The sequence below is a fragment of the Emydura macquarii genome, unplaced genomic scaffold (assembly GCF_026122565.2).
Source record: "Emydura macquarii macquarii isolate MOO-44397 ecotype Brisbane River unplaced genomic scaffold, CSIRO-AGI_Emac_v2 contig_2287, whole genome shotgun sequence".
Taxonomy (NCBI): domain Eukaryota; kingdom Metazoa; phylum Chordata; order Testudines; family Chelidae; genus Emydura; species Emydura macquarii.
This window is the reverse complement of record NW_027132424.1, coordinates 28,625-47,339: the sequence shown is the minus strand read 5'-3', so window position 1 is coordinate 47,339 and position 18,715 is coordinate 28,625. Positions and strand designations below refer to the sequence as shown.

The 18,715-nt window shown below is 45.3% G+C and overlaps 2 protein-coding genes and 1 pseudogene across 2 annotated transcripts; 1 reads left to right on the top strand and 2 right to left on the bottom strand.

Annotated features, from left to right (window-relative positions):
- Nucleotides 1–1,406: 1,406 nt before the first annotated feature.
- Nucleotides 1,407–2,608, bottom strand: LOC137161214 (olfactory receptor 14A16-like). Its single transcript, XM_067560319.1, has 3 exons — nt 2,560–2,608; nt 1,755–2,216; nt 1,407–1,672 (listed from the first exon to the last, which is right to left on the bottom strand). The coding sequence occupies exons 1-3, from the start codon at nt 2,606–2,608 to the stop codon at nt 1,407–1,409; spliced, it is 777 nt and encodes a 258-aa protein (XP_067416420.1).
- A 9,252-nt stretch (nt 2,609–11,860) lies between these two features.
- Nucleotides 11,861–12,814, bottom strand: LOC137161202 (olfactory receptor 14A16-like). Its single transcript, XM_067560313.1, has one exon. The coding sequence runs from the start codon at nt 12,812–12,814 to the stop codon at nt 11,861–11,863; it is 954 nt and encodes a 317-aa protein (XP_067416414.1).
- Nucleotides 12,815–13,913: 1,099 nt separating this feature from the next.
- Nucleotides 13,914–18,402, top strand: LOC137161213 (olfactory receptor 4D1-like; annotated as a pseudogene).
- Nucleotides 18,403–18,715: the final 313 nt, after the last annotated feature.

Below are 18,715 nucleotides of genomic sequence, written 5' to 3'. Positions count from 1 at the left end.
GAGAAAAAAGAGCTGCTGGTCGTATCGGAGCCCTCGGAGGCGGCAGAGGAAGGTGTGAACCAAATGGCTCCACGCTGGACTACCTGCACCATAAAGGAGCAGCAGGGGCTCCCCCCTCAAAAAGGCATACCAGGGCCAGAGTGTGAGCCCAAGAATGTCTATAGCCCTGGTTCCTGCAAGCAGGGGAGAGATGATTGCAGGGCAATTAGAGACACCTGGATCCAATGAAGGGCTAGTCCAGGTGTACTTAAACCCTGCCTTTCCTAAAGGGGGGGGAGAAGCCCAGGAGGAGGAAGCTGCCAGAAGGCTGGTAGCAGCTGGAGGAGAAACCCCCCCACCCCGGCCAGGAGACAGTGCTTCTCTGCAGCTACAGAAGGAGAAAACCCCTGGCCCTAGCCAACAGAAGGAAGCTGGAGCAAGGTACCTGCAAGGGGAGTCAGGGTTACTGGGGACTCCCTGGCCCACTACAAGGGGTTGAAGCATGAGACCCACTAGGGAGAAGCTGGCTGTTTGCCATAATAGGTGGGGGGGGGGAGAGAGAGAGAGAGAGAGATAGGGGGCTTGAGAAATAGATCTTGTCTGTGTTTCATCAATCTCTCCAGCAGTATCTCCTGCAAGTCCTTATGTATGATGACAATTGGCCGCCACACAGAGCAGGACTCGGATATTAAATGGGGTCCCGATCTCTGTGTCATGTGCTAAAATTAAGACTTCCAGACCCACCGGTCATGCTCCTCCTTACCTTGCTCCTCAAGTTGCCTTCCTATACAGAAAAAATACTGTTCCTGAAAAAGGGCCAGTAGTTGAAAGGTAACCAAAATGGATGGCCCCAGACTGGAGTCTTGATTATTCCTAATGATGTTCTTTCAATGAGGTAACAAACACTTTTCTCAGGTAGGGGAGCTGCCATGAATAAAGAGTGAAGGGTTACCATTGAGGAAGTCCAGATTTATGTAATCACCATGACAGTATTTCCACACATAGTACAACAGAGAGATAATCATTTGATACAGTCATACCCCCCTCTGTCACAAAATCCAACAAAAAGACTATCATACCCCAAGCAGAGTTTTGATGCCATAAGGAGAAAAGCTAAAGAGTCTATGAAGACCAGTGAACCCTTTGTTATAGCTACTGATTTTATGTGGAATGTCCTCAGATGTTGATGACTGGCAGTGTAAAAATGATAGGTAGGTAGGTAGAAAAAGAGAGAGAGAGAGAGATTTTCTTCATATTTACATCTGTGTAAACAAGAGCAACTCCAATAAAGTCAGTGGAGAGTGTCTGAATTTACTACTGTAAATACAGCATATTTCACTTAAAAATTGCACAGCATATTCTCATGGAGACAAAAATGTCATCAGTTGATTCTATCTGTAAATAAATGCAGAATGAAACCATGGTTGTCAGAGAAAGGTGGATGTTTTGTTCTTGGTGAATAACTTCCACACAATCAGTTTCCTCAGGGCAGCTTTGATCTCCTTGTTCCGCATGCTGTAGATGACGGGATTCAGCACTGGAGGGACCAGCAAATAGAAAACATCTAGCACGAGATCCAGCCCTGATGTGGAGCTGGAGGTGGGTTTCAGGTAGGCAAAGCCACCAGTGATAATGAACAAGGAGACCACAGTGAGGTGAGGGAGGCAGGTGGAGAAGGCTTTGTAGGGAATATCTGAACGTACGACACAATTATCAAAACAAAACAAAACAGCTTAACAATAAGACCGCAGTAAAGAAAATAACCCTGGTTTCACTGAGGTACAAGTCGGAGCAGGCGAGCTTGAGGAGCTGGGGAATATCACAGAAGAACTGATCCACCTTGTTGCCTCCACAGAAAGATATTGCAAATGTGCTCCTGGTGTGCAGGGCAGAGTAGAGTATACTACTGATACATGCACCAGCCGCCATTTGGACACAAGCTTCCCTGTTCATCACCCTCTCTGGTTGGCAAAAGGCGATGTATCGGTCGTACGCCATGACAGTCAGTATGGCAAGATCAGCTGATCTGAGGAATATGAAGAGAAAGAGTTGGGTGACACATCCAGAATAAGATATTGATCTGGTGTTCATGAGGGAGTTGAGCATGGATTTTGGGATGGTGACAGAGATGAAGCCGAGGTCTAGGATGGACAGGTTCATCAGGAAGAAGTACAGGGGTGTGTGAAGGTGGTGGTCGAGGGTTACAGCTGTGATGATGAGAAGGTTCCCCACCAGGGCTGCCAGGTAAATCAGTAGAAACACCACAAAGTGCAAAATCTGAAGCTCTCAAACGTCAGAGACTCTCAGGAGAAGGAACTCAGTCATGGTGGTTCGGTTGGACATTTTCTTCCTCAGCACGTTGTGTGATAGCTGTGGAGGGAAGGACAGGGTCATGGGACAGGATTAGTGTGCCAGAGGGAGTGATCCCAATTCCCCTCTGAAACTTTTCATGATGTGAGTGTCAAAAGAACACAGCACTACTCACTTCCACTGACTAGGATTGGGGAGTTCTCTTCACTGCTGGCAATCGGACCAATAGAGAGATAAGGTGGGTGAAGGAAAATCTGTCATTGGACCCACCTCTGTTGGGAAGAGAGATAAGTTTATACCCTCTCAGGATCCGGCGCATCATATCACTTGATGAAATGCTTCAGAGACTGGGACAAATTACAGCTCAAACCCACAGATCTAGTAAAGTTGGTCCCTCAGCTCCGCCGAACAATGGAGCAATAACATGGGGCACAAAATTAAAATCATCAATGGAGCCTGATTCCCACTTTCCAGAGAAATACAACAGACTCCCTGAGCGTCCTAAGTGCCAGCTTGTCTGTAACGATTCCTCCCAAGCTCAGTGTATAGATGACCTCCCACCTGGTTACAAGTTGATAGATGGCACCAATCCCAGCCATGCTCCCATCTCTGAGTGATGATGAGCGACCCACATCCTTCAGTTACCGCTGGGATGTGCCGTCTCCCTCTGTGACTTTATGTCTGTGCCGTGCAGTCAATGGCAGGCAGGAGACCTGGGTTCTGTTCTCGGTTCTGCCATGTGACTGTGGGCCAATCATTCTGTTTCTTTCTCTGCCTTGTCCGCTTGATTATGAGCTCTGGGAGGGGGGATATGACTTATCACACCTCAGCTCTGGGCACCCATGTACAGCATCAGTGCTTGACTGGCAGCAGTGTTGCATGCTGGACGTGGTGAGAGAGCCCAGGAGATGTGGATTCTAGTCCCATTGACCTAGTGTGGGTCCACCTACACTGTGGCCAGAGATAGCATGAACATCTGATTATGTACCCACGGGGATCTGGTGGGTTTGTATTGTGCTACCCCCAAGTAGTGGCGTCCCCCTACCTGAGTTGAGAAGCACGGTCCCAGCTGCAGGGTAGATGTGCCCTTAATGTCCTTGAGCAGAGTCAACATAGATAGGCTGTGATGGCTAGATTCAACTCTGACTCTGAATTTCAAGGTGCTAGTATGTCTGCAAGGTACAACCCATTTTCCACGGGTGATCAGCTCTGCTGTCCACTCAGTTCTGCCATCATGCGGAAATATGTCTTTGAAACAGAGATAAAAATGCCTGTAATAAAATGACAGTGTTTTGAAATTACGGTGTACTTGGACCATATTAGCATTACCCACCTTGGCTGAGATTAATTTCCAAATAGGGCTGGTCATAAAAAGTTCTGCTTAAAAGATTAAAAGAACTGTGTTTTCAGTTAAACACATTTTCATGGAAAGTGTCGTCTCTCTAGCAAAAAACAGAATTTTTTTTTTCAGGTGGGAGGGGAATTTTAGTTGGAATCTTTCAGTTTTCAGCAGAAAATGTTTGGTTCTCTGTTGCCAAAACCCCAGAATCTGTGGGACTTTATAAAAAGACAACATTTTCTTCTAAAAAAACATCTGATTGGCTCTACTGCTTGGATTGAACTGATAGCCAAAGTCTTAAAGAGTTCAAATTGCCACTCAGATTTGTGTTCTTACCTTAGTCCTGTACATTAACATTCTAACGGATTTAGCTGAAATAGCAAACTTTCTGTGTCGGTCTTTGGATAAATCTTTCCCGGCTTCCAATGTCTTTCGTCCTCCGGTGCTAGAAATCATTGGCCACTGTTTATCTCTATATTTCCATGCACGTGTCTCTCTCTCATGCACCCATCACTGCATTATCCATCAGCTGTCTCCATGCCCTGACACTGAATTTCCTGAGTTGCTGGGTCTCTCTGCCCTTCCCAGCAGACGGGGATCCTCTCCCCAGATGGGCACTCGCTGCTTCCTCCTTGAAGATCCTTGGCTGAGAACTGATGGACTAAATGGCTCTAGAGCTTGTTCAGGCTTCAGACCTGGCCGCAACCCTGGAAGTCCCTGCTCCGGGGCTAAATAGCTAAAACTGCTCTCCAGGTCCGAGATCTCAGCTATGAACAAACAACCCTTCCACCCTACCTGAGCTGACCTCACCCCAGAGAGGGGAAACAGTGGCCAGCCCTGGATCTCACAGGATAGCAGAATCCGTGAATTAGCCTTGGTTAAAAACAAGGCAGGGCTGAGGCCCAAAGACTATTTAAAGGTATTTGCCACATCAAATATCTATTTATAGCACAGACACGTCACCTACAATAGCTCAGAGCCTAGTGTCACCAGAAGCTCAGCTGGCCTGGAATAGCCGGTTCCTTCATTAGCTCCGGGGTTTTTTGATTCCTGCCTTGCATCAGCAGCTCCTGGGATGCAGGCACCAGAGGAACCACAGCTCAGACTGTTCTTGCAGCTTGAAGTTTGTCACTAACAGGTACCCAGAGGCAAACACTAAAAACGAAGCATCATGTCCCGAGCGAATGTGAATTAGTGCAGTGCCGTTGATTTCAGAGTAGCTGTTTCTGACAACTGATGAACCAGCACTTTGATTGCAATTGGGCTATGGCCAATTTACTCCCTTTGATGGTCTGGCCTGTCACAATTTCAAATTCATATTCTTTTCCTGTGAACTTGAACCGAAGATGAAAGAAAAGTTCCTACTCTGTCTGCATGTGTCTTAGCTCTTTGGCCTTAATACAAGGGTGAAACTTTGAATAGTTATGGACTGATTCATTCCCTCTAGGGATACAACTTTGGATGAATTCAGTGTTGCAGAGATTTTCTGTATCTGATCTTTAACTTCTATTGGGATGAATGGCCCGACTTCTTTCTTTCTTTCTTTCTTTCTTTCTTTCTTTCTTTCTTTCTCAATAATTGCACTTCATATTTTTTCTTCTTCTTCAGACAACATTAAAAATTGGCTCATTTGGTTGGAGAATCAAAGCTGTATGGTATTTTAAAAATATTTCATTCCCACTGGTTGTGAGTACATCAGTCATTGAACAAATATGAAAGGCAAGATCCCCAATTGATGTAAATCAGCCATAGCTCCATTAAAGACAATTAGGCAAGTTATTCAGCTGGTGTCAATTGCCCTAGTGCTATGGAGCTATGCCAGTTTACAGGAGCTGAATATTTGTGCTGGTATTCCCAGCATTATATTTATTCCTGTAGCTGAGCTTCACATTGCTTAACAGCACAATCCTACTGTGTTGCTCCTAGAAAATTCCAGGGTCATGGCTCATAGATAGAAATCTGAGCAGTGTGCACCTAGTTGAGAAATAAACTGATGAATATTATTCTGGCCTAGCAGCACCACTATAGTGACTGCTGTGTCCTGACTTTTGTTTAAAAGCTGACCTTTCAACATTCCCTAACATTGCCATACTCAGTTAGATTCCTTTGAAATTTGGTGTGCTTTGGTATGATGCAGAGTAGGGTCAGTGACCCAAATTTGGAGTAAGTCGAGCCAGGGTTTGAGGAGACACAAGTCATTTTTTTCAGACAGTTTGCAGAGTTTATTTTGTTTGTTTGTTTTAAGGGTGGGGGCTGTGCAGAGCTAGAGTTGTTAGTGACCCAATTTGGAGACATTTGAGAGAGGGATTCTGGAGATATAACCCCCCCCCCCCAAGTCATTTTCCAAAAAGCATCTAGGTGCCCCTCTCGCTCTTCAATGGCACCCCTTCCCCACCTCACTCCCAGCTCTGCCAGGGCTCTGAAGCTCCCCTGCACTGGCAGTGTGCCCCAACAACCCTGAACCTCACAGCTTGAATTCACCGGCACAATCCACCAAGGAGCATTCACTCTGCTTTGATGGACTGTGCTTATTTATTTATTTATTTATTTTGCCACTGAATTGTTTCACAGAGCTCTGTGACTCACCAGGGCTGTCTAAGGCCTGGGCTACGTTAGAAACTTTGGTTGATTTAAGTAGGTATCTCAATGCCACATTTCTAGCGTTGACATAGCCTATGAGTAAAGTGTGTGTGTTGAGAAGTTCATATGAAAAGCCTGTGGTTCCTTGATTCAACTGTCACATGGTCCCCTGAGGCTAAATCGGGGATCACATCCGAAGGGGGACTCTAGGAGAATGTGTAAAATGGCTGGAAAGGCTTGGGAGTCTTAGCCCTGGCTTCTGGACCAGTCTCCATGCCCAGCCAGTACCAGTTTCCCCTCTCTCATCTCCTCATCTGAGCTGTCTCTCTCCCCCTCCTTGGCCTCCATTACCTATCACCCTAATTGCGGTGCCTCTCTCAGGTCAGCTGCTGGTAAGACTGTGACACAGAGCTCTCACATACCACAAAGCCATTGTAATGGCAATTTGGCTCATTTTCTGACTGCTTAGGTGTGTGACCTTGCAAATGCAGTGGTCTGGTCAGGTTCTATGGAAGCGGACAGTTTTGAGGGCACCCTTCCCAGCCCCTTCCCCATATGGGATGAGCAGTGTAATCCTCAATAGAGCCTCTCCGATGCCCAAGTTGTTGTGGAGTGGTGCTACAACGTCCAGATACAGCATGGGAGGCCTACCTGCAGACCTGTGACTATGAACATCTGTGACTATGAACACCAGTGTCACCCAGCCTGTATTTCCCCACTCGCCCATCACTGTAAGGCTCTCTTCTGTCATCAGAGCACTCGTGCGAGTTGCCTTCAGTGGTGATGGCTTGGCTACCAGCCCCGTAGATGGCAACATGGGTTAGTGACTCTAAGGGCATATGCCCCAGGCTGCTGATCCTGGTCATTGCACCTCTGGAGGCCCAGGCTGCTCTAAGATTCCTTGAAAAATTAGCCTGTGTGTACGATGAGCCAATTACCAATTGGCATTAGTCCGAGGTACTGCAGGTGTCTTGTCAGTGGCGTGGCTATGGATCAGCAGGCTGGACTGCACCCTCAGCAAGTTGGCAGATGAAATTAAGCTGGGGGGAGTGTTAGATACGCTGGTGGGTAGGAATAGGATACCGAGTAACCTAAACAAATTGGGGGATTGGGCCAAAAGAAATCTGATGAGTTTCAACAAGGACAAATAGAGTCCTGCCCTTAGAATGGAAAAATCCCATGCACTGCTACAGGCTGGGGACCGAGGGGCTAGGCAGCAGTTCTGCAGAAAAGAACTTGGGGGCTCCAGTGGACAAGAAGCTGGATATGAGTCAAGAGTGTGCCCTTATTGCCAAGAAGGCTAAAGGCATATTGGGCTGCATTACTAGGAGCATTGCCAGCAGATCGAGGAAAGTGATTATTCCCCTCTGTTCGACATTCGTGAGGCTGCATTTGGAGTATTGTGTCCAGTTTTGGGCCCCCCACTACAGGAAGAATGTGGACAAATTGGAGAGAGTCCAGTGGAGGGCAACAAAACATTTTAGGGGGCTGGAGCACAGGACTTATAAGGAGAGGCTGAGGGAACTAGGCTTGTTTAGTCTGCAAAAGAGAAGAATGAGGGATAATTTGATAGCAGCCTTTAACTACCTGAAAGGGTGGTGAAGCACTGGAATGGGTTAACTAGGGAGATGGAGAATCTCCATCCTTAGAGGTTTTTAAGGTGCGGCTTGTTAAAGCCCTGGCTCAGGGGATTTAGTTAGTGTTGGTCCTGCTTTGAGCAAGGGGTTATACTAGCATGACCTCCTGAGGTCCCATTCCAGCACTTTACCCCCTCGTAGTGAATTTTTTTTTCTTAATATCAAACCTAGACCTCCCCCACTGTAACTTGAGACCATTGCTCCTTGTTCTATAATCTACTAACATTGAGAACAGTCTAGCTCCATCCTCCCTGGAACCCTCTTTCAGGTAGTTAAAGGCTGCTATCAAATCCCCCCTCACTCATCTCTTCTGCAGACTAAACAAGCTTAGTTCCCTCAGCCTCTCCTCATAAGACTTGTGCTCCAACCCCCTAATCATTTTTGTTGCCCTCCACTGGATTTTCTCCAATTTGTCCAAATCCTTTTTGTAATGGGGGGCCCAAATATGGACACAATACTCCAAATGCGCCTCACCATTGCTGAATAGAGGGGAATAATCACTTCCTTCAATTTGCTGGCAATGCTCCTACTTATGTAGCCCAATGCACTTTTAGCCTTCTTGGCAGTAAGGGCACACTCTTGAATCATAACAAGCTTCTTGTTCACTGTAACCCTCAGGTTCTTTTCTGCAGAACTGCTGCCTAGCCCCTCGGTCCCCAGTCTGTAGCTGTGCATGGGATTCTTCCGTCCTAAGTGCAGGACTTTGCACTTGTCCTTGTTGAAACTCATCAGATTTGTTTGGCCCAATCCTCCAATTTGTCTAGGTCACTCTGTATCCTATCCCTACCTTCTGGGTATCTACCACTCTCCTTAGCTTAGTGTCATCTGCAAACTTGCTGAGGGTGCAATCTACCCCATCCTCCAGATCATGAATGAAGATGTTGAATGAAACTGGCCCCAGGAATGACACCTGGGGCGCTCCGCTTGTTATCGACTGCCAGCTAGATATCGAGCCATTGATCACTACCCGTTGAGCCCAATGATCTAGCCAGCTTTCTATCCATTTTAGAGTCCATTCATCCAATCCATACTTTTTTAATTTGCTGATAAGAATACTGTGGGAGACAGTAAAGTCTTGCTAAAGACAAGGTTTCCCCACATCCACAGAGCCAGTCACCTCTTCATAGAAGGCAATCAGGTTGGTCAGACATGAATTGCCCTTGGTGAATCCATGCTGACTGATCCTCATCACCTTCCTCTCTTCCAAGTGCCTTTAAATAGATTCCTTGAGGACCTGCTCCATGATTTTTCAGGGATTGAGGTGAGGCTGACCAGTCAGTAGTTCCCTGGAACCTCTTTTTTCCCTTTCTTGAAGATGGGCACTATATTTGCCTTTTTCCAATCATCAGGGATCTCTCCCATTGCCACATATTTTCAAAGATAATAGCCAATGCACTGAAATCACATCAGCCAATTCCCTCAGCACCCTTGGGTGCATTGCATCTGGCCATATGGACTTGTGTATTTCCAATCTTTCTAAATCATCCTGAACTGTTCCTTCAGCACTGCGGGATGTTCACCTCCTTCCCATTCTGTGCTACCCAGTGCAGTAGTCTGGGAGCTGACCTTGTCTATGAAGACAGAGGGGAAAAAAGGCATTGAGGAGAGCTTTCTCCACATCCTCCGTCACTAGGTTGCCTCCCCCATTCTGTAAGGGGCCCACACTTTCCCTAATCTTCCTCTTGTTGGTAACATACCTGTAGAAATCCTTCTTGTTCCCCTTCACGTCCCTTGCTAGCTGCAACTCCAATTGCGCTTTGACCTTCCTGATTTCATTCCTGCATGTTCGACCAGTATTTTTATAATCCTCCCTAGTCATCAGACCAAGATTCCACTTCTTGTAAACTTCTTTTTTGTATTTAAGCTCACCAAATATTTCTTTGTTAAGCAAAGCTGAGCGCCTACCATATTTGCTATTCTTTACGCCCATTGGGATGGTTTGTTCCTGTGCCCTCAATGAGATTTCTTTAAACTACAGCCAGTTCTCTTGGATTCCTTTCCCCCTCATATTAGCCTCCCAGGGGATCCTGCCCATCAGCTCCCTGAGGAAATCAAAGTCTGCTTTTCTGAAGTCCATGGTCCATATCCTGCTGTTCTCCTTTCTTCCTTTTGTCGGGATTCTGAACTCAACCATCTCATGGTCACTGCTGCCTAGGTTGCCACCCACTTCTACTTCCCCTACCAAATATTCCCTGTTTGTGAGCAGCAGGTCAAGAGAAGCATGGCCCCTAGTTGGTTGCTCCAGAGCTTGCACCAGGAAGTTGTTCGCAACACTCTTCAAAAACTTCCTGGATTGTTTGTGCTCTGCTGTATTGCTCTTCCACCAGATATCAGGGTGATTGAAGTCCCCCATGTGAACCAGTTCCTGTAAACCGGAAACTTTCCCTACTTGCCTGAAGAAAGCCTCATCTACCTCATCCTCCTGTTCTGGTGATCTATAACAGACACCCACCACAACATCACCCTTATTGTTCTTGCTTCTAAGTTTAACCCAGAGACTCTCAACTGGCTTATCTCCAGTTTCATAGTGGAGAGCAATCATTGTGCTCTCTTACATACAGTGCAACTCCAAAGTGTTCCAGTAAAAGATAACACCTCATCCAATTTGTCTCTCTAATATACTGAGATCAACATGGTTGCAACAACACTGCAAACATCAGTGTTTATGTCACTATTGAATTTAGCCTAGTGTCTTTGGTCCAGAACTGGTCAGTATCATACCAGCAATGTTGATGGAGCTACTTTGTATTAGCAGAGATTTAGCTGAGATGGGGATCTTACCTGTTCATCTCAGTAGCACTCGCTTTCTCTAACCTGCCATTAGCCACCCTTGGATCTTTGTGTGTATTGGCCAAAGAAGGGCTAAATCCTGGTGACTTGAAAGGAATACAAATTTGAACTCTTTATCCAATATGATTGTCTTTAAGAAATACTGCACATCTTCCTCTTAAAAAATCAACAAACAAACAAATATTCTCCACAACAGCATCAATGATATAGTATTGATTTATTTAGTTAGGTTAAAATAATAAAAAATGTGTCTATAAGGCTATTGATTCTATATCACATCATTAATAACATAATAGCATCCCAGCACTATTAAAAATTATTTTAATAGGAATTCAGCCATGCAGCCTCTTCGGTACCCCTTTATCACTGTGGAAATAAAACCTTCAGCTCGCTCAGAAAACCCCTCAGAGAGATGACACATGGGATGACCCCCCAATAGATCATAGAATGATAGAATCACAGAAGATTAGGGTTGGAAGGGACCTCATGAGATCATCCAGTCCAACCCCCTGCTCAAAGCAGGACCAAGCCCAACTGAACCATCTCAGCCAAGGCTTTGTCAAGCAGCACCTTGAAAACCTCAGAGGATGGAGATTCCACCACCTCCCCACGTAACCCATTCCAGTGCTTCACCATCCTTCTAGTGAAAAAGTTTTTCCTAATTTCCAACCTAGACCTCCCAAAATATGACAAAATATTGACAATGCTGTCTAACTGAACACTCACCATCTCCCCATGCACTCACACCTTAAAAACACCTGGAACAAAGGAACAAATCAACCCACCAGCCAATTAGTTAAAAAATAAACTAAAAAACAGAGAAAGAAAGAAAACCAAAAAACTACTGCTCTGGTATTGCAATCCCCTGGGTATTTTTACCCCAAAAAATAAGAAGAGCCAGAGAGTCTATGATGTCTACTAAGGACTTTGATATGGCTATTGATTTTACATAGTAGGTGTTCAGAGAGAATGGTGCTGGTTGGCAGTATACAAACCTTTGATAGATAGATAGATAGATAGATAGATAGATAGATTTTCATCGTATTTACATCTGTGTATATCTAGAGCAACTCCAATAAAGTCAGTGGAAAGTGTCTGAATTTATGACGGTAAATACAGCATTTTCCACTAAAAATGCACAGCATGTTCTCATGGAGACAAAAATGTCATCATTCAAGTATATCAAGTATATCAAGTAAATAAATGCAGAATAAAACCATGGTTGTCAGAGAAAGATGGACCTTTCATTCTTGGTGAATAACCTCCACACAATCAATTTCCTCAGGGCAGCTTTGATCTCCTTGTTCCGCATGCTGTAGATGACGGGATTCATCACTGGAGGCACCATGGAATAGAAAACATCCAGCACGAGATCCAGCCCTGATGTGGAGTTGGAGGTGGGTTTCAGGTAGGCAAAGAAGGCAGTGAAAATGAACAAGGAGACCACAGTGAGGTGAGGGAGGCAGGTGGAGAAGGCTTTATGTCGACCCTGCTTTGAGGGGATTCTCAGCACTGCTCTGAATATCAGAACATACGACACAATTATCAAAACAAACCAGCTTAAAAATAAGACCACACTAAAGAGAATAACCCTGGTTTCAGTGAGGTACGAGTTGGAGCAGGCGAGCTTGAGGAGCTGGGGAATGTCACAGAAGAACTGATCCACCATGTTGCCTCCACAGAAAGATATTGCAAATGTGCTCCTGGTGTGCAGGGCAGAGTAGAGCACACTGCTGATCTGGGCACCTGCTGCCATTTGGACACAAGCTCCCCTGTTCATCACCCTCTCATAGTGCAGTGGTTGGCAGATGGCGACGTATCGGTCGTACGCCATGACGGTCAGTATGGCGAGATCAGCTGATCCGAGGAACGTAAAGAGAAAGACTTGGGCGACGCATCCAGAATAAGATATTGATCTGGTGTTCATGAGGGAGTTGAGCATGGATTTGGGGATGGTGACAGAGATGAAGCCGAGGTCTAGGATGGACAGGTTCATCAGGAAGAAGTACAGGGGGGTGTGAAGGTGGCGGTCGAGGGTTACAGCTGTGATGATGAGAAGGTTCCCCACCAGGGCTGCCAGGTAAATCACTAGAAACACCACAAAGTGGAGAATCTGCAGCTCTCGAACATCAGAGACTCTCAGGAGAAGGAACTCGGTCACTGTGGTTTGGTTAGACATTTTATTCCTCAGCACATTGTCTGATGGCTGTGGAGCGAAAGAGAGGGTAACAGGTCAGGATTAAAGTGTCAGATGGAGTGATCCTGATTCCCCTCTGAAACTTCTCATGATGTGAGTGTCAAAAGAACACATCACTCCTCACTTCCACTGACTAGGATTGGGGAGTTCTCTTCACTCCTGACAATCGGACCAATAGAGAAATAAGGTGGGTGAGGGAAAATCCGTCATTGGACCCACCTCTGTTGGTGAGAGAGATGAGTTTACACCCTCTCAGGATCTGCCCCACGATGTCACCTGATAAAATGCTTCAGAGACTTTGACAAATTATAGTGCAATCCCAGAGATCTAGCAAAGTTGGTCCCTCAGCTCTGCCGAACAACGGAGCAATAACATTGGGCATGAAATTAAAATACTAAATCATCAATAGAGCCAGATTCCCACTTTCTAGAGAAATACAACAGATCCCTGAGCATCCTAAGTGCCAGCTTGTCTGTAACGATTCCTCCCAAGCTCAGTGTATAGATGACCTCCCACCTGGTTACAAGTTGATAGATGGCACCAATCCCAGCCATGCTCCCATCTCTGAGTGATGATGAGCGACCCGCATCCTTCAGTTACCGCTGGGATGTGCCGTCTCCCTCTGTGACTTTATGTCTGTGCCGTGCGGTCAATGGAAGGCAGGAGACCTGGGTTCTGTTCTCGGTTCTGCCGTGTGACTGTGGGCCAATCATTCTGTTTCTTTCTCTGCCTTGTCCGCTTGATTATGAGCTCTGGGAGGGGGGTTATGACTTATCACACCTCAGCTCCGTGCACCCACGTACAGCATCAGTGCTTGACTGGCAGCAGTGTTGCATGCTGGACGTGGTGAGAGAGCCCAGGAGATGTGGATTCTAGTCCCATTGACCTAGTGTGGGTCCACCTACACTGTGGCCAGAGATAGCATGAACATCTGATTATGTACCCACGGGGATCTGGTGGGTTTGTATTGTGCTACCCCCAAGTAGTGGCGTCCCCCTACCTGAGTTGAGAAGCATGGTCCCAGCTGCAGGGTAGATGTGCCCTTAATGTCCTTGAGCAGAATCAACATAGATAGGCTGTGATGGCTAGATTCAACTCTGACTCTGAATTTCAAGGTGCTAGTATGTCTGCAAGGTACAACCCATTTTCCACGGGTGATCAGCTCTGCTGTCCACTCAGTTCTGCCATCCTGCGGAAATATGTCTTTGAAACAGAAATAAATATGCCTGTAATAAAATGACAGTGTTTTGAAATTATGGTGTACTTGGACCATATTAGCATTACCCCCCTTGGCTGAGATTAATTTCCAAATAGGGCTGGTCATAAAAAGTTCTGCTTAAAAGATTAAAAGAACTGTGTTTTCAGTTAAACACATTTTCATGGAAAGTGTCGTCTCTCTAGCAAAAAACAGAATTTTTTTTTTCAGGTGGGAGGGGAATTTTAGTTGGAATCTTTCAATTTTCAGCAGAAAATGTTTGGTTCTCTGTTGCCAAAACCCCAGAATCTGTGGGACTTTATAAAAAGAAAAAATTTTCTTCTAAAAAAACATCTGATTGGCTCTACTGCTTGGATTGAACTGATAGCCAAAGTCTTAAAGAGTTCAAATTGCTGCTCAGATTTGTGTTCTTACATTAGACCTGTACATTAACATTCTAACCATTGTAGTTGAAACAGCAAACTTACTGTGTCGGTCTTTGGATAAATCTTTCCCGGCTTGCAATGCCTTTCGTCCTCCGGTGCTAGAAATCATTGGCCACTGTTTATCTCTATATTTCCATGCACATGTCTCTCTCTCATGTACCCATCACTGCATTATCCAGCAGCTGTCTTCATGCCCTGTCACTGAATTTCCTGAGTTGCTGGGTCTCTCTGCCCTTCCCAGCAGACGGGGATCCTCTCCCCAGATGGGCACTCGCTGCTTCCTCCTTGAGGATCCTTGGCTGAGACCTGATGGACTAAATGGCTCTAGAGCTTGTTCAGGCTTCAGACCTGTCCACAACCCCGATGTCCCTGCTCCGGGGATAAATAGATGAATCTGCTCTTCAGGTCTTAGATCTCAGCAATCATCTCTCGTATGAACAAACAACCCTTTCACCCTACCCTAGCTGACCCTCACCCCACAGAGGGGAAACAACGGCCAGCCCTGGATCTCACGGGATGGCATCATCCGTGGAAGGAGCCTTGGTTAAAAGCAAGGCAGGGCTGAGGCCCAAAGACTAACTCAAGGTATTTGCCAAATCAAATATTTATTTATAGCACAGGCACATGACCTACAACAGCTCACAGCCTAGTGGCAGCAGAAGCTCAGCTGGCCTGGAATAGCCGGTTCCTTCATTAGCTCTGGGGTTTTTTGATTCCTGCCTTGCATCAGCAGCTCCTGGGATGCAGGCACCAGAGGAACCACAGCTCAGACTGTTCTTGCAGCTTGAAGTTTGTCACTAACAGGTACCCAGAGGCAAACACTAAAAATGAAGCATCATGTCCCGAGCGAATGTGAATTAGTGCAGTGCCGTTGATTGCAGAGTAGCTGTTTCTGCCAACTGATGACCCGGCCTTTGGTTGCAATTGGGCTATGGCCAATTTACTCCCTTTGATGGTCTGGCCTGTCACAATTTCAAATTCATATTCTTTTCCCGTGAAGTTGAACCAAAGATGAGAGAAAAGTTCCTACTCTGTCTGCACGTGTCTTAGCTCTTTGGCCTTAATACAAGGGTGAAACTTTAAATGGTTATGGACTGATTCATTCCCTCTAGGGCAGTGGTTCTTAACCTTTCCAAACTATGGTACCCCTGAAGCCTGAGTCCCAGCCCCACGGGGCTGAGGCATGTAACTTAGTTTCATGGCGCCCCTGTGGCTCCAGGCAATTGCCTTTCTTGCCACCCCCAATACCAGCTCTGCACTTGCGACCCCTCTAAAACCCCAGGTTAAGAAACACTGCTCTAGGGATACAACTTTGGATGAATTCAGTGTTGCAGAGATTTTCTGTATCTGATCTTTAACTTCTATTGGGATGAATGGTCTTTCTTTCTTTCTTTCTTTCTTTCTTTCTCAATAATTGCACTTGATATATTTTTTCTTCTTTAGACCACACTAAAATTTGACTCATTCAGCTGGAGATGGAAAGCTGTATGGCATTTTTAAAATATTTCATTCCCACTGGTTGTGGGTACATCAGAGACCTTGAAGAAATATGAAAGGCAGATCCCCAGTTGATGTAAATCAGCCATAGCTCCATTAAAGACATTTAGGCGAGTTATTCAGCTGGTGTCAATTGCCCTAGTGCTATGGAGCTATGCCAGTTTACAGGAGCTGAATATTTGTGCTGGTATTCCTAGTATTATATTTATTCCTGTAGCTGAGCTTCACATTGCTTAACAGCACAATCCTATTGTATCCTCCTAGAAAATTCCAGGGTCATGGCTCATAGATAGAAATCTGAGCAGTGTGCACCTAGTTGAGAAATAAACTGATGAATATTATTCTGGCCTAGCAGCACCACTATAGTGACTGCTGTGTCCTGACTTCTGTTTAAAAGCTGACCTTTCAACATTCCCTAACATTGCCATACTCAGTTAGATTCCTTTGACATTTGGTGTGCTTTGGTATGATGCAGAGTAGGGTCAGTGACCCAAATTTGGAGTAAGTCGAGCCAGGGTTTGAGGAGACATAAGTCATTTTTTTCAGACAGTTTGCAGAGTTTGTTCTTTGATTTGCGTATTTTTTTTGTTGCTGAGGAGGGAATCAATGTATTCAATTCTGTTAGAACCAGAGGCCAACATATTGTAGAGCAGCTAAATAGAGTCATAGATTCATAAACTTTAAGGGTAAAAGGGATCAACCGGTCACAGAGTCTGACCTCCTGTATGTCACAGGCCATTAGATTACAACTATTTATCCCTGTGTTGATCTCAATAACTTGATTTTGGATATGTTCCCCTTTTTGACCCAAGTGGCTACTCTGAGTCCGGGACCTTTTACCTTGCTCCAACTGGGAGCAGAAAATGACGATAACGTCTGGTGCTTTCTTGGATGCAATCTTATTTATTTGCAAGGAATGTACAAATTCCTGCTTCTCTGAACACAGGAGGAACCAAAGTCAAAAGGGAGTGTTCTTCGTTTACAGACCCAAGCTTGCATCATTCAGAATCGTGAGCCCAGAACCTCTCTGCTGGCTTCACCCATGGTCACATCTTGCTTACAGACCGCTGCTTTGTTTTCTTTCTTCTGCTCTTGGTCTCTCCCTGTTTCTTGTCTAGGCTTTTTAATGCACACACACACACACCTCTGCTCATAACAATCACACACACACACACCCCTCCTCAGAACAATTAGCGACAGACATAGGACTTTTTCTGTTCTTTCAATTTAATCTGATTTTCAGCATGTGAAAAATGCCACATGTACTGATGTTTTGAAATGTCAGAAAGAAGAGAATTATTGACCGAATAATTCACTCCCAAATGTTGGCTTTTTCCTGGACACTTTCCAATTCACTTTTTTATACTTTTTGTTTTGCAAACTCATCTGATATTTTTATTTTTATTTTTTGGGGATTATTTGCTTGGGAAGTGGTTTGCTTTTAGGTGTTTTTTCTAGGACAAACCCAAATTCTGAAATCTCAGACAACCTTAACTAAAACTGAACAAAAATAAGCAAAAATAAGCACTCCAGCTAGAAAGCACCATGTTGGCTAGAAATGTAGCCCCTGTTGAAAGATAACATTCTGTGTATCATTTGAAATTTGTACAAACTGGGCTATTTTCATATAATGAGAGTGGTGTGGTCTTCTTCATAGTATACGTGGCCACCTGTTTGGTAAATTTCACCATCATCATCACGGTGATCGCAGACCATTGGCTCCACACCCCCATGTACTTCCTGCCGGCCAGTCTGGCTTTCCTAGATGTCAGCAACTCATCCATCCTACATTGCTTTGGGGTTTCCTCTCCCAACGCAAAGCCATCTCCAGATGTTCTCTTTTCACTGCATCGGGGGCACGATGGTATTTTTCCTTGTGGGGATGGTGGTTGATCGGTACGTGGCCATCTATAAACCACTGAGATACTTGATTATCATGAACCAAGATGTGTGCTTGGGGATAGTGGCACTGGCATGGCTGGGTGGATTGGCTCACTCTGCTGTTCAGATTGGACTGCTCCTCCATTTACCATACTGTGGGCCGAACATCCTGGAGAATTTCTACTGTGATGTCGCACAGATCATCAAACTGGCCTGCACTGACACCCACTTGGTCAAGCTGCAGATGGTCTTCAATGGTGGAGTGCACCTTGTAGTCATATTCATCGTTCTGCTGATCTCCTACGCTGTCATCTTAGTCAAGATCAGGACACGTCACGGACAGGAAGCGCAAGTCTCTGTCCACCTGTGGGACTCAGATCACCGTAGTGTGTTTAATATTCATATACAGCATCTTCATCTATGCTCAACCCTTCAAGAAGTTTGCCCTGGACAAGGTGGTGTCCGTCATTTACACAGTAATCACCCCTATGCTGAACTCAATGATCTACACACTGAGAAATGCTGAGATGAAAAAGCCATCAAGAGACTGATGAGCAGAATCCTGTTCTCAGGGAGGAAACTAAAGACATAATTTATTTTTGAGGGATCATTTCAATAAGAAACCAGACCTCAACTTATCAGAGAGGGGATGCATACGCCATGTGAACTGTGTATTCCATCAGAACAGGTCACATCCTGCACACTCATGAAACATTGCGTCCGTAAATAAGTTACAGACCATGGGCCGTAATCCCCTTTGAAGTCTGTAAATCAGCATAGCTCCATTAGACTAGATGGGTTATATTCTTAGCCGGTGTAAAGTATAGAGTCATAGAATCATAGAAGATGAGGGTTGGAAGGGAC